The sequence below is a fragment of the Solanum tuberosum genome, unplaced genomic scaffold, assembly GCF_000226075.1.
Source record: "Solanum tuberosum cultivar DM 1-3 516 R44 unplaced genomic scaffold, SolTub_3.0 scf00103, whole genome shotgun sequence".
Lineage (NCBI taxonomy): Eukaryota > Viridiplantae > Streptophyta > Magnoliopsida > Solanales > Solanaceae > Solanum > Solanum tuberosum.
Window position 1 is genome coordinate 1,233,830 of NW_006239027.1, and position 19,464 is coordinate 1,253,293.

General features: G+C 30.9%; 2 protein-coding genes and 1 non-coding gene across 5 annotated transcripts; all 3 read right to left on the bottom strand.

Annotated features, from left to right (window-relative positions):
- Window positions 1-599: 599 nt before the first annotated feature.
- LOC102597636 (ureide permease 1) lies at window positions 600-6,821 on the bottom strand. Of its 3 annotated transcripts, none has more exons than XM_006348633.2 (8): window positions 6,652-6,821; window positions 3,423-3,725; window positions 2,838-2,976; window positions 2,573-2,747; window positions 2,196-2,239; window positions 2,014-2,111; window positions 1,424-1,798; window positions 600-979 (listed from the first exon to the last, which is right to left on the bottom strand). In XM_006348633.2, the coding sequence occupies exons 2-8, from the start codon at window positions 3,657-3,659 to the stop codon at window positions 827-829; spliced, it is 1,221 nt and encodes a 406-aa protein (XP_006348695.1). In that variant the 5' UTR covers window positions 3,660-3,725; window positions 6,652-6,821; the 3' UTR covers window positions 600-826. The 3 variants fall into 3 exon arrangements, with proteins under 3 accessions (XP_006348695.1, XP_006348694.1, XP_006348693.1); XM_006348632.2 differs by lacking the exon at window positions 6,652-6,821 and adding an exon at window positions 4,653-4,962; XM_006348631.2 differs by lacking the exon at window positions 6,652-6,821 and adding an exon at window positions 4,347-4,547.
- A 4,548-nt stretch (window positions 6,822-11,369) lies between these two features.
- Window positions 11,370-11,441, bottom strand: TRNAP-AGG (transfer RNA proline (anticodon AGG)). The gene has a single exon. It is a non-coding gene; the product is annotated as a tRNA-Pro (tRNA).
- Window positions 11,442-11,759: 318 nt separating this feature from the next.
- On the bottom strand, window positions 11,760-15,787 carry LOC102598385 (erlin-2-B). The gene is made up of 9 exons (XM_006348634.2): window positions 15,577-15,787; window positions 13,992-14,112; window positions 13,824-13,891; window positions 13,615-13,674; window positions 13,377-13,535; window positions 12,916-13,062; window positions 12,345-12,559; window positions 12,151-12,259; window positions 11,760-12,055 (listed from the first exon to the last, which is right to left on the bottom strand). The coding sequence occupies exons 1-9, from the start codon at window positions 15,697-15,699 to the stop codon at window positions 11,981-11,983; spliced, it is 1,077 nt and encodes a 358-aa protein (XP_006348696.1). The 5' UTR covers window positions 15,700-15,787; the 3' UTR covers window positions 11,760-11,980.
- Window positions 15,788-19,464: the final 3,677 nt, after the last annotated feature.

A 19,464-nucleotide genomic window follows, 5' to 3' on the forward strand; every position in this document is an offset into this window, starting at 1 on the left:
AGTTATAGTTTGAAAATGAAACTAATAATTTACGTGTTCAGGAGTATTTTTAATATTTCTCTTATAAATATTTATCGAAATAAGAACATACATTTTTTGTAGTATCTATTATTTTTGGTTTATTTCTAAAATTTTGTATCAAAAAATTACACTGAATATATTCACGCAGCTTTTTGAAGGGGGTAATGTGTGATATTTTTAATATCTTTTTGGTCTAGTGTAGTTTTTTTGTTGCATTTTTATGATTTGATTAAGAAAATTGACATTTATGGTTCAAAAAAATCATTGCTTTCGTCAAATCTAAAGATTATAAATTGTTGAATATTTCATAAAGACTAAAGTATTATGCGAAAAACTTAAAAGACACATTGTTTAGTGTATAGTTGAAGGACTATTTTAAACTTACCCACAAATATAAAGACAAACTAGTCATGTCGTTTCATTTAAAATCATAACGTATAGTAAGAGTTCTTTATAAATTGACTAGTTTTACGCTCGTTGTCAGTCTAACATGAATCCTTATTTTCCTATAGTTTTGCAGCTTAAAATGTTGATATATATATTACTATGACAGAACTGAACTTGACAGAATTATTTTCAGGAACTCACTCAAATACATTCAAAAATACATAAAGCCAAATGAACATTCTTCTAACTCTGTGTTGAGTCAAACACCATCATAAAAAACGAGAGGAGTTAACTAAAATCAATCCTCCTCTTTTCTCCGATTAAATTATTTCTCCCTAATTTTAGGGGTCGTGACAACAAGGAAATGTAAACACAATATGTACAGAAGAACATATTCTTACAACTACGCTACGTCGCGCTATTTGCGATGTCCTGATGATGCCATGAGAATTGCAACAGCTGCTGTAAACATTAACAACATGCCTGCAAGAAGTGTATATGTTTTCCTTGATGATCTTCTATATTCTCCAAACAAAATCACCCCCCAAAATGTGCTGACAAGTGGCAATGCCTGCAAATTTGATATATATTTCAAATGACCAAGTGTGTTCGATATAGAGAACGAGTAATCAATCCCTGAGCACAGAGTTTAAGAAAGAAAAAAAAGAAATCTGCGGAAACTTATGGTCTTAAACATGTCATGATGATGTTTGTGTGTGTCTGTAAAGTCATGTCATTGGTAAAATAGGACGTTTAAAGTTAAATTGTTTCCAAATATAGAAAGATGTCATTTTTTTGGAATAAAACTTAAAAGGAAATAGTGTCGTAACTAGAACAAAGGGAATATTACTCTAACATCAACAATTTTTAGACTCCGGTATAAGAGTTTTGCAGAGCGGTAATGAACTTAGATAACGGAGGAAGGTTCCTTATGTCATAATGGATTCATATAGTCAACGAAATGAGGTGTAGTTGATGTATAGTAAAAGTATAATTGGCTGATAAATGCACGAACCTGAACAGCGTCTGCAGCTGCGTATCCAGCTGCTTGACCCCCCATGAATTGGAGACCATTACCAAAGCCACACAAAAGTCCAGCCAAAAGGGCCCAACCTCTGCCATTCCAGTCGTTGAGATAAGCCTTGAACGATGACTTGGGTGCATTTAGTATAGGGTAGTACAAGAAGGTGAGGTTCAAAACCATGGCAATTATGAAACAAAAGCATGAGAAGTAGAAAAATGCTGTATAGACAGTCAAGTGTGGAACTCCATCTTTGAGAGTATGCCATTGATCATTTGTGGCTAGGTTGAACGCAGGCGAGAACATAGAGAAGCAAATCCCAGCAAAGAATGTTATGGTCAAACCAATGAACGTGCCCTTCCCGAGAACCTGCAAGCATACACAAATTTAACAATTAGAATGTAGCTACAATGTATTTTACAAAAACATTAGTAAGTTATTCTGTTGTTGTTTGTTATACTTGCACCTAAATTCGTGTTTGCCAAGAATCTTCTTAGTCTAGTTAGAGACTTATAGGCAAGTATAGTGATAAAGTGTGAGCTTACTGTGAGAATGAAAATGCAATAAGAAAAAGAAATTCCGACCTTGATTGATCTCGTGTTCTCAAGTTCTATAAGGAAAGCCGCAGTCCCAAATTTTGCCTTCTCAGAAGCATCTCCATCCTCCAAACCATTTATGCCACCTGATCGGATATTCAGCATTGCGAAATGTTATAAATCAATCTAAGATATGGGAATCATATTTTAGATGCTCAAGCTCACTATACCTTGATTAAAATTTGTTGGTTTGAAGGAAGTAACTCCATTAGTCCTGCAAATGTGCAATTAAGTTGGACATCAATTTTCTGCGATTATTGATCAAGTTCTACAACAGAGTAGACGCGTATTTATGCCTGACAAAATTTTAGTATATACGTATAATTATATTCTGCACTTCACTGTTATAACTAGAGGAACATGAGAAGACACACAAAGAGATGAGAAATTGTATTAGTTCATCACATGCAAGTCATCTAGCTCTACACGTATACATGACATCGTTATGATAACCTAAAGCCAAAAAAAGGTCGATTTCCTTGAAATGATCAGAAGAAAGGAAGCCATAAACATTGTAAGAATTAACAAGGGAAGTATGACAGCATACCTGACTCTGTCTTTACAGTCATTTGAATAATTATCAAGCTTGCTTTTGTTATCAGCGTTGTTGGACGAATGAACAGCAGAGCCTAAACAAACGGCAACCAAGAAGCATGCAACTCCAGAAAACAGAATTTCAGCTTTGTTAATTTTGTCGTCAAGGTAATAATTCAAGGTTGTTCCTGTCATAACCAAGGGAACAGCACATGTCATCTTTCCAACACCTTGTACCGACTTCAGGAAAATAGAAGTTGCTGAAGTTAAAATGATACCTATAACAACTGTAATGCTGGCAGAGACAACTTCGGTGACTGACAAACCAACAAAAGCAAAAGCATATTGAGTTGAGAGGTTTCCGAGGCTGAGGACCATCCCTCCAGCCATTGCAAACAAGACACTGGGCCAATTATCCTGCAATGTTCATTAATAAAAGCTCATATATATCTCTATTAAAAAGTAATAGGAGTATGAGTTAGTGCTACATATCAATCAGAAGTATATGTTATCTTGGAAGAGAATAGTAATCTAATTTACTTTTTTACATTTTATCGTGTCAAAAAGGTGCCTGTATATATTCCATTTTCCAATCGTAGCCCGGTGAAATAGGCTCCCTTTATGCACGGGATCTGGGGAAGGGCGGACCACAAGGGTCTATTGTGCGCAATCTTACCCTGCATTTCTGCAAGAGACTGTTTCCACAGCTCGAACATGTGACCTCCTAGTCACATGACAACAACTTAACCAGTTACGCCAAGGCTCCCCTTAACCATTTTCCAATTGAACGATGCATTAAATCAAATACAAGAAACATTGTCCTAAAACACACAGCTGGTATATTGGCTTTGAAGGGCACTAACCTGAGAGAGTTGAGTAAGAAAATTAGGCATTTCTGGTGTGCTCGGCCCAAACTGACCAAAGGTTAAAGCAATGATCACAGCAGCCAACAGATTGGTAATGGTATAATCAAGATAAGTATGTTGAGGAAAACGGCCTCGCCTTTCGAGTAAAGTCAGTAGAGCTGGCCATGTCCCTAACAATAACAAAGAAAATAGCATACAAGCTATAGCACCATCTTTGCTTTCAACCATATACATCTTGAATCCACTAGATAAGACCCTTTCTGGTGAAAAAACTGCCAACTTGGTAAGGCTCCAATAATCCTATCCAAAGAAGAAAGGGACACAAAAAAGAGGAAGATTACAACAACATACCAGTGTAAAGTTAGACTGTACGCAAACCTTACCCCTACCTCGTAGAGATAGAGAGGTTGTTTCCGATAGACCCTCGGCTTAAATAAAGCATAACAAACATTAAAGATTCAATCTTTTAAATTGTTACAACAGATTAGCACAACCCAAATTCATTGTCTGCATCAATGGAAGTAGAGAAGAGAAAATCAGCAAAACAGCTCCTCCACTGCCATGGGGACCACATCCCCAGACACAGGGAACTTATGTTTGTCATATACATATCTGTCTGCATCCTAGGAAACCAGAAAGACAGAAACTTTACTCACAAAATTCCCTAAAAACTTGAAAACAAATGTATGAACAATCTGAATATAGCACAAACAACAACAAAATACACGGTGTAGTCCTACAAAGCGGAGCCTGGAAATGGCAAAGTGTACGCAAACCTTACCCCTACCTATAAATCGGTCACAAGTAAGAAATTTTCTATCTAAAAAGGAAACAATTGACTACAAAATTATAGCTTTCACAAACCATTTCCACATAAAAATCAAATCTTTCTTCTCAAACATGAAAATTCAATTTACTCACCATATCATATTGCAAAAGGGTATCAAGAATCTTTAACAAAAAGAAAAATGAAAAAACACAAAAAAGTGAACATTTTTTTGGACTTAACCACCATTTGGGCCACCAAATATCCATTGTTTTCTTCTCAAACAACAACCATTCACCATGTCAAAAGGGTATCAAGAACCTATTATAATAATCCAAAAAAATTGAATCTTTCAACAATAAACAATATATACAAACGTGCAAACACAAGCAACATAAAGAAAAAAGAATAAAGATATGATTTTTATTTTATCACTACAAAGAAAAAGATAGATAACCAACCTATTATAAGACCCCACCAAAAAATTTATCAAGAATCCCACTTTTCAACAAGAATGGAACCCCAAAATGTTCATCAAAATTTGAATCTTTTTGAAGAAAAGCAAAGCAAAGAGAGATTTGGTATTGGGAAAATGGGAAGCATTGGGTTTTTTCTTTGTTGGTAATTCCAAACAAAGTGTATGTATAAACTCCCATTATATTTGGACATGAATATCAGCTAAGATATATAATAATGATTGTTGTTATTCTTAGCTGTGAATCATGTTGTCAGAATCTTTTATCGTTTTAATGGCGGAATCAAAATTTTCACAGATAAAAAATAAAATACACAAAAAAAACTAGAAGACCTTGATCTTTGGCAATATATATAATATCTTGGGAGGTCAAATTGCATGTGGATAATTGTCTATGCTACAATGTACCTAAATGAAGGGTCAATAATCTTATTCTATTTTTCTGAGATAGAAAATTTGTTTTGATATCGTTATTTAATATATATATATATATATATATATATCTTGTTATAAAGATTTTGTATGTATGGTATTTTACATATACAATGTATGATAAAATAATGTTTGAAGTTTCATGTTTAGTTATTTTTTGTTTAATTCAAACATTTCTATTTGATCTTATGATATGTATAATTGAACTTCAAGCTAGACGCATTTGAACTTTAACTATTATGTAAAATTTTAAGTGAAATTATTTTGAAATGGATACACAGAGAGAAAAAAAATTAAATAACACGTATGAATTAAATGACAGTATCAAAATAAAATATATAACACTCTCCTTATTTATTGGGTGATGGTTGAAAGTTGAAATAGAAATTTATTGTTTTTGTCTTTTTTCTGGTGTTAGTCAATGTTCTTTGTCATATTTTTCTTTTTTATTCTTTTTCAAATTAAATTAAATTCTATTTTTTAATTAAAAAAATCTTCTTTGTTTCTTCATTTTTGCAACTTACTCCCCTTCATTTTCTTCTTGGATTTCATAATTAATTAGTGTGTTTTGACTTTACTATAACAAGAAGTTATTATTTCATGTGTCATATTATTAAGTTAATTTCATTACAAAAAGTTATATAGATTTTAGGAATAGTTATTCAATTTTTACTTTATTACGTTAGACTCTATGTTACTTTATCAATATATTACAAAAACTTACTTTTTTTTTCTTAACGAAAAAAATAATCTTGAGTCTATCACATATTTTGTGTTTTTTTACTTCTGAGTTTTCTTATTTTTGCTTATTAATTAATTTAATGAAAATATCTGATGCGACTATTTTTTTTTATGAGGAAAAGTTAGGCAAGTGTCAATTAAAGAAGTTGGATGAGTCATAAGTTGAAAATTGCAATTTAAGGTTTATATAAAAGTGTAAATAATTATTTTTTGTACCAAAAAGCATGAATTTAATTATATCAAGTCAATCTTTTACAACAAGCGAAATTGTTGACTTATCTTAGAGTGTTGACATTTAATATTTGCTTTTAAAATAAAATATAATTTTATATTTTTGTATTATAAATATTTTACAAGTTATGATTTGTGTCATTAAAGATTTTATATTCCACTAGAAATAAATTTAATTTCTAAACGTAAAAATTAAATAACAACTCATTTACAGAATTTTTTTCAACAACTATCAAACACAAGCAACCAAAAAAGCCTAAGATTTAATCATGAACACATTTTATAGCTAACCAATCAAATCTGTCAATACTACTATTTAACAACAAATATCTATTTGCTACAAAATTCATAGCTAATTTCAATATTTTTAATAGTGCTCATAACATGAATTAGCGAAGGATAATTTATATCGCAAAAATAGCAAAAAGTTATCGTTAATCCTATTTAATCACATATTACCAATTATCTATAAGCTAAAAGTTTTTTTACCTAGTAAAGAATATGAGAGAAAAAGATAAAGATAAGCTAAAAGTTTTTTTACATAGTAAAGAATATGAGAGAAAAAGATAAAGATAACATACCAATTATATTATAAAACCCACCAAAATAATATCCAAGAACACTACTTCACATGCATCATCAAGAATGGAACTCCAAGCAAACTAAAGTAGTGAAATTTAGCTATATTGAAAGGGCAAAAGAAGAGAACAAGAATTGCAAAACAAATTGAGATATATTGGAAAGTGTGAATTGCATTGGCTTATATAATAAGTAAAATAACAACAAAGAGAGAGAAATATATATATATAAAATTAATTCCAATTATGACATTATTGTACATGAGATGTATATCCACAGTAGTGAAGCATTTATCAACCATTCTTTTTTGCCCCAAAAAAATAATTAAAATGATTATAACTACTTAGTTGTGTATGTGAATATATTCATGTAGACAATTCATGTTCATGGTGCTCTAGTATATATACCAGAAGTAGAGATAGAATTTGAACTTTTTGAATTCAAGATTTTAGAATAATAATTTCGAATGTTAATAATTAAATTTAAAATCTAATATATATACATATAACTAAATTCATTAAGCAAAATATATTGAATTCGATCGAACCTCTGGCTCTAACCATGTGCCCAAAAGTCTTCATCCACTATATTGCATGGTGATAATTTGGATGGATGTCTCCTCACATGCCCCCACACACAAAGAAAGGAAAATATTAATATGTTTATTATGGTATATTGTTGACTTGTATGGTTTTTCAAAGATTAATAACTTTGACTTAAATTTTATGTTTATTTCAAAAATTTCAAAATAATTAAAATTTTGAGTTCATAAATTTTATATTCTGATTCCATTTTTGATTATTTGTTGAAAGCTAAGGTAGGGGTATTATTAATATCTATCTCTTTCATACAAACTAAGGATAATATGCTCTTTTTCTATTTTTCTTTATAATTCTTTTGTAAAGTTTTTCTTTGTTTTTTCGTATATTGATAATAGGCCAATCAAGATCAAATATAATTATTTAAAAAATATATATATTTTAATGATGTCGATGGTTCAAGATAGCATACTCAACAAGTTAGAGTGGTCTCATTTTGTCACATATCTCTTTATTTCACTTTCAACGTTTTCGTTCATTAAATTTATGGAATTCAATTCACTTAGAAAGTCAACTTTATGTCAACAACCACGATAATACATATTAATGATTAACATATTTAAAAATATTCCCAAATAGTATAATGCTACTCTTCTCAAGATAATGGAAATATTTGACTACCTTAAATTATGAAGACTATTTGTTTTTTCACATTTATATTTATAAAAAAATTTATAAAGAAAGTTAAATTTTAAAAACATTTCTTTTTAGGATTAAAATAGGTATCTTTTCCTCCTCCCCCAAAGTTGCTAAAAAGGCATAATTTCACATCCATTGATTTAGAATTTTTAAAGTTAACTTTCTTTAGGGTCAAAATTGGTGTTCCTTTTTTCTTTTAATTATCATCATTCAAAATTTACTGTCCACCTAATTCAGATTTTTATGGGATAATTTTAATTTAATTAATAAATAGTGTTCTCTATCCAAAAAGTTTCATCTTTTCGTCCTTCGAAATTGAAATTTCTAAATAAAAACGAAGGAATCTTATTCGATTCTTCTAATATAAAATGTAGTGCTAGTTGAATTTTCTTATATATTTTTTCTCCACTAATATAAGTGCAAAGATTCTTGCTAAGTACAAGAATGAGGACACAAAAGACTACTTCATAAAATAAGTGTGCCAACTATTTGAAGTTGATTAGTCATTATTTGAATTGACAAGGTGCAATTATTGTCCAAGAGATTAAATAAATACTAGGTTTTCCATTAAAAAAACACCATTAAATCAAAAAAGTGTTATATCTAACCTTTTTATTTATTAATTAGAACAAACTTTTTCCCTGTCTATGGGAAAGTATTACCTAAAATGTAGGAGAAGATAATTAAGTGGAGAAACTTTTTAACACACAAATATATTTATGCTAAAAAGATTTGTAAAAATATATTTATGTAGAGTTTATTTATGCTAAAAAGATTTGTAATAATTGGGCGTTTGATCATGAAATTTTTTCATTTTTTTCCTAATATGGGACTATGGGTCAATATTATTTTTTCTTCCATTTTCCCTAATATTCTTTGTCAAAGTCTTCTTTTTGTTTTAAGATAGAATATTTTAAAAAAAAACTCTATTTCAATAGACTCTAAGGTGCATGGTCCCATTTTGCCACGTATCTCTTTCTTTCATTTTAAAAACTTTTCGTAATTTTGTTCATTAAAATTTATAGTTTAGTCAATATAATTAAGTTGATCGTAGTATATTAGAAAAAAATTGTTAAGGTTCCCCAAATAGTATAATGTTATTCTTCTCAAGAAGGGACAACATGAATTTAATTAAAATATACAATTTTTCTTTTTAGAAGGATGTATAAAAATCTTTTTTCTCGATAAAGTTATTTCATTTTAAAAAATTTAATTACCTTAAATTAAGTTATATATAAATGAATAGTTATAGTTGTTGAAAACATTTCCTTTTTAGTGTTAAAATAGGTATCTTTTCATATATTTTCCTAAATATGAAAAAAAAATAGTAGATAACGTTTTCTTTGAACGACTCTACGTAAAATAAATTCAAATTAATTAAACTTCAATACAAATACTATAGAAGAAGTTATCTTGTCCTCCCCTTTTGTTGCTGGAAAAGTTATCAATTTCCACATCCATTGGTGTACATAATTTTGAAGTTGCCTTTGGATCAAAAGTCAAAACTCATATTCATTTTTTTATTTTTTTTAATCATTTGGTATTTAAAGTTCACTATTTTAATTAATTCAGATATTCATAAAGTAAATCTAATATGAGAAATAAAATAATTTGAATATGCTCATTTCATACCAGTACAAACTATCTAACAATTCAGAGATAGTTTTGTGCAACTATTTTTAATTTGTTGACGAATAAATTCTTCATTCTTATAATTCGTATCTGATACCTTTGATTAAAGAGAAAATGACATCTCAATCATTTTATTCTTTGACATAAATATATAATGTTTGATGACTTTTCAATTTCCTCTTCTCCACTAATTTAAATGCAAAGATTCTTGCTAAGTAGATAGATGAAAACAGAATCAATCACACAAAAAATAAGGAAAATATGTGCAATTATGGTCTAAAAAAATAATAAATATTAGGTTTTCCACAATACAATACTAATCTAACTTTTCCAAAAAAAAGTGTAATCTCTTACTTCTTTTTTTTTAATTACAAACTTTTCCCCTGCCTCTGGGAAAGCATTACCTAATAAGTAGGAGAAGAAAATAAAGCAGAGAAACCTTTTAATTATGAAGATATGAAATAAATTATCATCTTTTTTTTAACCAAAAAAATAAAAATTATCATCTATCTATGTCTTTCTCTTAATATACATAGGTCTCACAAGTAATTATTATCTATATGCTCGATCTCACAAGTAATATCTGAAAAAAGGTGGAATTTATGCAGATTTTATCCTTATTTTTACGAGAGATAATTAGATTATTTTCGATAGACCCTCTATTAACGTGAAAGGTCAAATGTCTTTGTGTCAATTTTCAATATTCCACTCACTCAAGTGGGAAGATCTAATTATCATCGAGTAGTAGAAGACAATGACACCACACAATAAGTTAGGCATATTGTGCCAACTAATTATTAGTTTTGATTAGTCAAAAGTTTGAATAAATTAGGTGTAAAGCTTAATTAAATATGTTTTATACAAATTAAAAGAGTATTAGCAAACTCATACAAACATCTTAGACTGGTAAATATAAATCTTAATTTTTGTGATTTTTCTCAATCAAAAAATAATAATTTTTATTTTAATAAACGTTTAATCTGAGTTCACCAACCTTTTGCTTTTTTCATCTTTATTTGTAAGCCGTCCGTTTGGTGTTTGACTTCATTAATATTTTTAAATGATGAAGTATATTAACAAATTCATATTTTTGAAATTTTTTACATACCGATGACATGATCTTAAATAGAAAAGTATGAAAGGTAAGGATTAGGATAAAAGGTTAAGAGATAGTCGTAGGTAGCCGCGTGGGAGAATTACGATCAAGGTTAGTAGATAGTCGAGTGGTGTCGCATTGATAGACAAAAGTAGTCGAGTGGGAGAACTACGATAGCCGAGGTAGTAGATAGTCGAGTGATGTCGTATTTAGTTGGGATAAACATCTCCTAGGTAGCCGCATGGGAGAATTACGATCAAGGTTAGTAGATAGTCGAGTGGTGTCGCATTGATAGACAAAAGTAGTCGAGTGGGAGAACTACGATAGCCGAGGTAGTAGATAGTCGAGTGATGTCGTATTTTAGTTGGGATAAACATCTCCTAGGTAGCCGCATGGGAGAATTACGATCAAGGTTAGTAGATAGTCGAGTGGTGTGCAAAAAAGATCAAGGTTAGTAGATAGTCGAGTGGTGTGCAAAAAAGATCAAGGTTAGTAGATAGTCGAGTGGTGTGCAAAAAAGATCAAGGTTAGTAGATAGTCGAGTGGTGTGCAAAAAAGATCAAGGTTAGTAGATAGTCGAGTGGTGTGCAAAAAAGATCAAGGTTAGTAGATAGTCGAGTGGTGTGCAAAAAAGATCAAGGTTAGTAGATAGTCGAGTGGTGTGCAAAAAAGATCAAGGTTAGTAGATAGTCGAGTGGTGTGCAAAAAAGATCAAGGTTAGTAGATAGTCGAGTGGTGTGCAAAAAAGATAAAGGGGGCATTCCGAGAATTGAACTCGGGACCTCTCGCACCCTAAGCGAGAATCATACCACTAGACCAAATGCCCTTCTTGACACTGTTGCACTCAACTAAAACATATTTTTTGAACTAATTTTTACACTAAAGAAACAAAAAGCAATTTCCTTTTTTTTTGAGAAAAAACAAAACATTGGTTATAAAATTGATTTATTTTTGGTTAGTTTCATTAGATGGGGTTTCAAATTTGGAAAAGTATATTTTGACTAATATTTCTTCACTCACAGCTTCATTATACTCGAATGAAATACATGTCCAAACACAATTTCGACTTTCACATATCATTTTTCAAATTCAACTTCAAAATACACTTTCTTTCAAATTTCAACCAAATCTATGTCCAAAACGCTTACTAAGACGAATCAAATCTTCATATAATACTGCTTGATATTTACCATTCACAATCCGTGGAATGACACAAACAAATATCACATTCAAAAGTGGAGAATTTCCATGTTCAAAGAGGGGGAAAAACATGATGCTGAAATCTACAAAATGAAACATACAAATAAACCAATACATTTTATCATTCTCCATGTGATGGAACAAAAGAGCATAAACAGTACACCCCTAAGACTCCGCTCGCGGTACAGCCTCTTGCAAAAAGTTCCCAAGTAGCCTTTGGTCAAGAACCATGTTGGGGACCTGAAAAATCACTTTTTGTGTTAAGCACAGAATGCCGTAAGGCGTAAACTTAAGAGAGGGGATGGAGATAGATGTAATAAGAAGATGAGCCTTGCCTTGTTCCCAAAGAAAATTTTCGAGTTATTGGCTATAGCTTCAATGAATCGCAGTTCTAGAAATTCTGGAGTAAGCTTCAGCTTGTTTGCTTCTGCTTCTTTCATTGTTCTGGAAAATCCCAGATATGGTAATTACTAGTTAGTGTGCATATTTTCACTCCTCATTAAATAGGCGATAAGTTTAGAGAATTCACCGATAGTAAGATGCATCTGCCAGGCTCTTTTCACGAGCTAGGTACATTGAATTTGAAATTTCCTCTTGTTTCCTAGCACTATCTTTTTCCATCAACTTCTGTTCCATTTGGATCTTACTAACATGAGCATTTCTTTCAGCTTCACTAATTGCTATCTTTTTCTGCGTCTCTGCTTCCTTCTCAGCAACTCTTTGTCTCTCTACTGCAATCAAGACCTGTGACACATCATTGATGCACGGATGGATTACTAATTAAGTCACTGTTAATCGTAGCCCTAATATCTGCATCAGAAGGAACTAACAATGCAACAACGGCACATTGGGGAACACTTTGATAAAGGTCAGTACTCAATAGCTGTTATTATGATGATAGGGTGAGAGAAACAATAATGCAAAGAAAGATCTTGGGCATTGTTTTTCTTTTCCTTTTTTTTTTTCTTCTGGTTGTGTGTGTGTGTGGTTTGGGGTTGGGGGAGCGGGGGAGATAGGCACAAGTTTGTCACTTCTCAGATGGAGGAAAACAAATCATTCAGTTCAGACAAAAAGAAGAAGCAGAGTTCTCCACTTAATACCTTGGTGCGCTCCTGTTCCATGTTCTCAAAATTTCGTCTTATGCTCTCCGGGATGCTAGGTTTTGTAATACGTACACTGAGAATCTCAATACCTGGAGCATATCGTGTGCAGTCGGCCTGAAGAGCATCTTTCATTTTTTCATCGATCTGAAAATGTTTTGGCAGGCATCTCGTCAAGACTATTCAATAATGTTGGCTAAATAAAGTTTGCTGAATTTTTGTTTTAGAACCCCGGAGACTGTAAATAATCAGACAATTCCTTGCCTCAGAAGGCATATCATGGATTTTAAGCATGGAAATAGAGAATCTCTAAGGGAGGAAAGCATGACTCAGCAGGTTAAAACCAGAAACCGTTAAAGACACATTGAACAGCACAAACGCCAGAAGAAACAGAAAAGGATAGTTCATTAACTACAGAAACTGGCAGGCCATCAGTACATAGAGGCCGAGAAGATTCTTACCTGATCAAACATGTCAATATAAACTTGTTGAAGGCTGTGAGCACTGCAGAACTGATTGATCTCATGGTGGATCTTGTCGTATATCCATGTATTATCATAATTGACCCCATAATTCAGCAGGGTATCATACACGTGATCCTTCCGAAGGCGGTTAACAACCTGAAAGCACATGAAACAAATAAGATGACAATGCATTCCTGCATATAATTATACCATTCCCACAAGGTAGATAGCTTACTTCTACTTTCTCAAAGTTGATCATCACTCCTCCTTTGGTTCCGCAAGGAATATCCCTTACCTGCATTTACCACATGATCCAGAGACATCATTGACCCTATTCTTAATCAGGGTTTATATTACTAAAAAGTCTTGCTGCTAGAAACTCAGGATCTCAGAAATTTTGAGATAAAAAACCTTACAAATATAAAAACAGAAAGGAAATGTTACCAGATCTGTTTGAAGAGTAACTTGAATGGGTTCAAACTGAGTTATAAAGGGAAGTTTCATATGAAAACCTACACATATAAACATACATGTTTGGTCAACAATAGACTTCAAAATAAGGAGATACCCCACAAAAATGCAAATGACCATCTAGACAAAGCACTATATCACCTGGATCAGTTATTGTATTTAAAAGGGCACCTCCTCTCCAATAGACTCCAACATGACCTTCCGGCACTTGGTGTAAAATGGATACACTATTATTTAATGTTGAAATAGAAGGAGCCACAATCTGCAAATGATTTTAAGATGTCAAAGTTATACCTTGTCCATAAAAAGAAAGATGTCACACTTCTAATAATAACTCACATCCCCAACATGTAAGTCACAGTTACTCTACCCAAGTTCTATTATCAAGTTACTCAACAGCATAGATGCAACACAAATTGAAGATTGCATACTGAAGCATCAGACTATTGCCGATTTTCAGTGTCAAGCAATTGCAAGTAAAAACCCATGACAAGTATATCTAAAAATAATCAAACAACAGTTTCAAGGAAATGCGACTTATACTTTTTTTTGTTATTGGGACAAACACTAGAAAAGTACGACAACTAATCCTAGAACATTTTAACTAAATAGAACTTCGTCAAAACTGAGAAGTGTGCTAGGTTCTGAGCATTAATGCGGCAAACCTTATCCTGCTCACAAATGTTGTCTAAAACAACCAACACAATCACAACTATTCTGAGGTGATGTTTGGTTGTGATTAGTGGAGAAATGTCTCCACATAAAACTTAACACTGTCAATACAAGTTTAACAATGTCTGGTTTCAGTTTTCCTTTCCACATAAACTCAAGATTAGTTTAAGCAATAGCTTGTTTTTTCCTCACCAAGTCATGTATCGGATAACTCTACCTACCAAGCTAAGCAGAAGAAATCACCAATTTTTTCCCCTCAGTTTGAATTCAAAACCTGGTCCTCATTACAATTTTTTGACTGCCGTCACACCCTGGACACCACACCACTAAGAGCCTGTTTGGATGGACTTATAGCTTATGGCTTATAAGCATAACTGACTGATATCTTTTGGCTTATTTTTGTTATTTTAGCTTAAAAACAAGTGCAAAGGCACTTTTTTATATCATCCAAACTATACAAAAATGCTTAAAAGCACCTAAATAAGCCAATCCAAACAGGCTCTGATACTTCTATAGCTCAAATATCAAACACTGTAATCTAGTTAATCTTTCTTTTACTCTAAAAAAGCAATTCAATCAAAACCACTACATCACCAACATCCTACTCCTCTTAGAAAGGCGAACGAATCATTTTTCCTAATTTTCATAGAACCATCTGATTTCATTCGTTCTCAATAGCCACGAGATGATCATCTTAAGGTGATCCTTTTGTCAACAGATGCTCATATTACAGATCTTAGATTGGTTTAACTTAAGCAGATATCCACTTAAGCTAAAAAAAATCATTTTGAGAATCATACAATGGATTAAACACTCTATAGTGGTCAACGCAATTATCAAACACAATTAACACTATTGATCAAGCACCAGCTGCACAAATACAATTAATGTAATAAACACAATTATCAAGCACTATGCATTCCACATGTTAAACACAAATCAATAATTACAAAAAGACAATCAAAACAAAAACAAAAACAAATTCATACATGGAGAAATCAATAGATAATTTAGAAGCAGTATATTGATATTTTAGGGATAAGAGTTGATTCACCAATGCGAAAATGGCGATGAAAGCAACGAGCACAGTGAGAATCGGAGTGAAGTCTCCGCCGCCATCGCCGGACCTTGGGCGAGCCGGAACACCTTGTTGTCTCTGCTGTTGCTGTGCATCCATGGCGGATTTTCTTTTTTTTGCTTTCTTAGCACTCCAAAATAGAATTTATATTTTTGTCTAATTCCAAATAAATAAATAAATATCTTTTTCTCGTAAACGGAAGAACCTATTAAAATAGACTTTCATTGATTTTTTTCGTGTAAATTCGGAATTTTAATATTTTAAAGTTAGTGGTTCTAAAATAATACATTCAATGAATTTTAAAAAAATAATAAAAGATGTAAATCAAGTTATTAAGTTCGATTAAATTTGTCACTAATCCTCTGACCTCACCCTTAAAATTATCAGATATTAGTGATATAAAAATATTTGTCATTAACGAAACATGTAATATTAAAATTAAAGAGTTTCAATTACAGAAAGATGTTAATCATCACTATTACCAATTTATCATCACCAACCATCGTATAATTTTTTTTAAATATTCTATTTATATTTATATAATAAAATATAATATTAGATTAATTTTAGAACGATATAAATGGATCCCAACCGATATTAACAATTGGGCTTGAACAAATGATAACAAATGGGCCAGTGGACAAATTGCAGAAAGAGCCTCTAGCAAAGGCCCAACACCATCTTAACTGGCTATATTTGAGATTCAGATGAGTGTCATCTAGTAAACTTGTAACTATAATATATTTTTGTAATATATAAGTTAAAAATCATTTCGATAACTTTGTTATGATCACTAATTTTGGTAGTGATACTGAACTATCTACTAAATATGTAATTAACTAAGTTATAAACATAAATGATAACACACAAGTACTTTTGAACTATATCTAAAATTTTAGCGATACACCTAAATATAAGGGATTAGTCTTTGTTATCCTTTCTACTATCTTGGTTAATGTTAATTATTTCGTATTTAGATCTTAATACGATATTTCAACAATTTAAAATGTCAAAATTTAAAGTATATTTTAACATTCAAATTGATATGTATTCAGATTCAAATATGTTAAACTTACTATAAACAAATTAGACCTTTGTATCTTAAGAGCCCGTTTGGATTGACTTTAAAAAGTAGTTTTTAAGTTAAAAATAAAAAGTTAAATTTAAATGACTATTAAGTCAAAAAAATAAAATGTAGGGGAGACATATACTTTTGGTTTTTAACTTATTTTAAGTCATTTTAAACTTATTTAAAGATATTTTTAACCTTACCAAACACTTCTTAATTTATTTTAAGTTATTTTTGACAATTTTAAGTTATTTTTATATTTGCCAAACATTTTCAAAAATAAAAAAACTAGACTTAAAAATAAATTTGACAAAATTTTAAACTATCCAAATGTGCATTGCACCTGTACTATGGTACTACCCTATAGCTTAGCCACCTAGAATTTAGCAAGAGTAGCTTAGGGTTGCACATTGAAATAACTAAGTGGGTTTAATTTCAAACTTTTTTTTTGTTTTTTTGGGTGTTTGATACATAAGCAAAATATATTTTAAAAGTATTTAATTTGTATATAATTTAGATAGATATTATGCATGATTAAAAAATCACTAATTTCTCATTGAAATTTTTCATTGATATTCACACAAATATTTTGATTAAATCAGGGAGAAAACGAAAATTAGGAAGCTTCCCTATATTTCAGAGAGGATCATTTCTCACCATGAGTTTTCCTAGTGAATTGGTTCGATGGAATGAAGTTGAAAATTCATGTTTTATAACATACATTTCTTGTTAATAGGTGGTGGGGATGGGGTGTATTGCAGTGCGAGGAGAACAATCAATGTAAAAATATCACTTATAAAATTTGTTTTTCTTATTTATGCTAATAAAGTTAGTTTTCTTATTTTTAAGAAACTAGTTTTTTTCTTTTAAAAAAAAATAAAAAATTATGACTAATCAAATATGAAAAAAATTAAAAAATATTTTCTTCCGTATCGAACACTCTAATGCACACATATTCTTCATACCTTTATGAAGATTGCTCCTATAGGATTTAATTTTGTCAATTTTGTGCTAAATAGTCAAGTCTAGAAAGGTAATGATATGGTATAGTTGCCTATCAGAAAAAACACATGGAGAAACAATATAAAATTTGTGCTAATAATTAAGGATGTCAAAGTTAAATCAAGTAGGCATAAATTATTAGAGGGATTATAAGAGGTAGATTATTATTTAATAGAATAAAGTAAATATATTACAATCATTAATATTAGGTATTTACAAAAAATGCCCAAGGACATAAAGAGCTCTTAGAATTTTTTGATCTTACTTCAAATGAAAAAAGGCTTAAATATATCTTGTAATATATGATTTAAAGCTGATATATTTTTTATTAAAGAAAGTGAATTAGTTATCTAACTGTTGTTTTATTAATGATTCAAATATATCTTTTTTCACCGTTAAAATAAAAAAGGTCAATTCAAATATACCTTTTTTCACTTATTAAGTGTATAAATATAATATATTTCACTATTATTAAGTATAAGGATACAATGTATTCTACTATAATAATATTGTATATACATAAATACACTTATTATACAGACAAATAAAGTATATTCTACAATTATTATGCACACAAATAAACTATTTAATTTTCTGCTTCATTTTGAAATCAAAATATCTTATTCACCTCTCTTACAAATGTAATGACCCGGAATGTAATTTTTGAAAATTTGAACTATTTGATAACTACGGTTATTTAGTTAGTGGATATTTATTAAATAATTAAATTTTATTAGTTGGTGGTTAATGAGTCAAGTCAATAACTTATTTAATATTAAAATAAGTTAGTAGGGTTTATTTTAGAAAAGAAAGAAAAAAAAAAAAAGAGAAAAGGGGAGAATAGACGGAAGTCGAAAGAACTTACCTGCGGCGGACTTACAAATTGAAGAGGAATCACGGGTGCTTCAAGTAAGGAATTGTTATAATCATTACCTTTCTAATACTTGGATAATTTTGTTTTGATTGGTAAATTGAGGCTAACATCAAAAGTAATTATGTAAATAAATAAATAAATAAATGGAAAGGTACTATCAAATTTGAAATTTGTGCTATTAGCCTTGTGTGAGACTCGTAGTTATCATGAAATGCTTATTTGGAAAGAGAGAGCGCCATAGTTTGAAAACTTTGGAGGTGACAATGTGCTTGCTAAGAATACTTTGATACTAGTGACGATTTGAGAGTAAAGTAGATGGCTGGTGTTGTTATGATGTTCTGTTAGTATTAAGAGTGTTGCACTTAGTGGAGTGCTGTTAGGAGCATGTGGGGTTTGATAAATTGAGTAGGTGCACGATTGTAATAGTGACCAGATTGATGGATTGTAAGTAGCTAAAAATCAAAGAGATGGAGTCAACTGAATGTAAATGTTTTATATGGGATTTTTGGAAGAAATATTTAGTGTTATTCAACATTGGTTCCGTATATTCTTATGTGACCACCTTCTTCGTACTAAACATTATTTGGAGTATGATTCACTGCTTATATTACACGTGTTTTCATATCTATGGGTGAATTCCTAGTGGTGGATCGGGTGTGCCGATCCTATGATTGTCCTCTTGGTATGATGACATCTTTGGGCAGACTTGGACATTTCAGTTATGGCAGATTTGGTGTTGTTTTGGATAGTTGAAGTATACCAGTAGTTCTACTTGCACATCCTTGGTTATGAGAACTTATATAAGAGCTACTATGAAGAGTTACAATTGTCTAAGAGTATTGTTAGAGGTTCTGTATTTTGAAGTGTATCCCTTGTTAGGTGTTTACTTGATATTGTTCTTCTTTGGGTTAGATAAGTT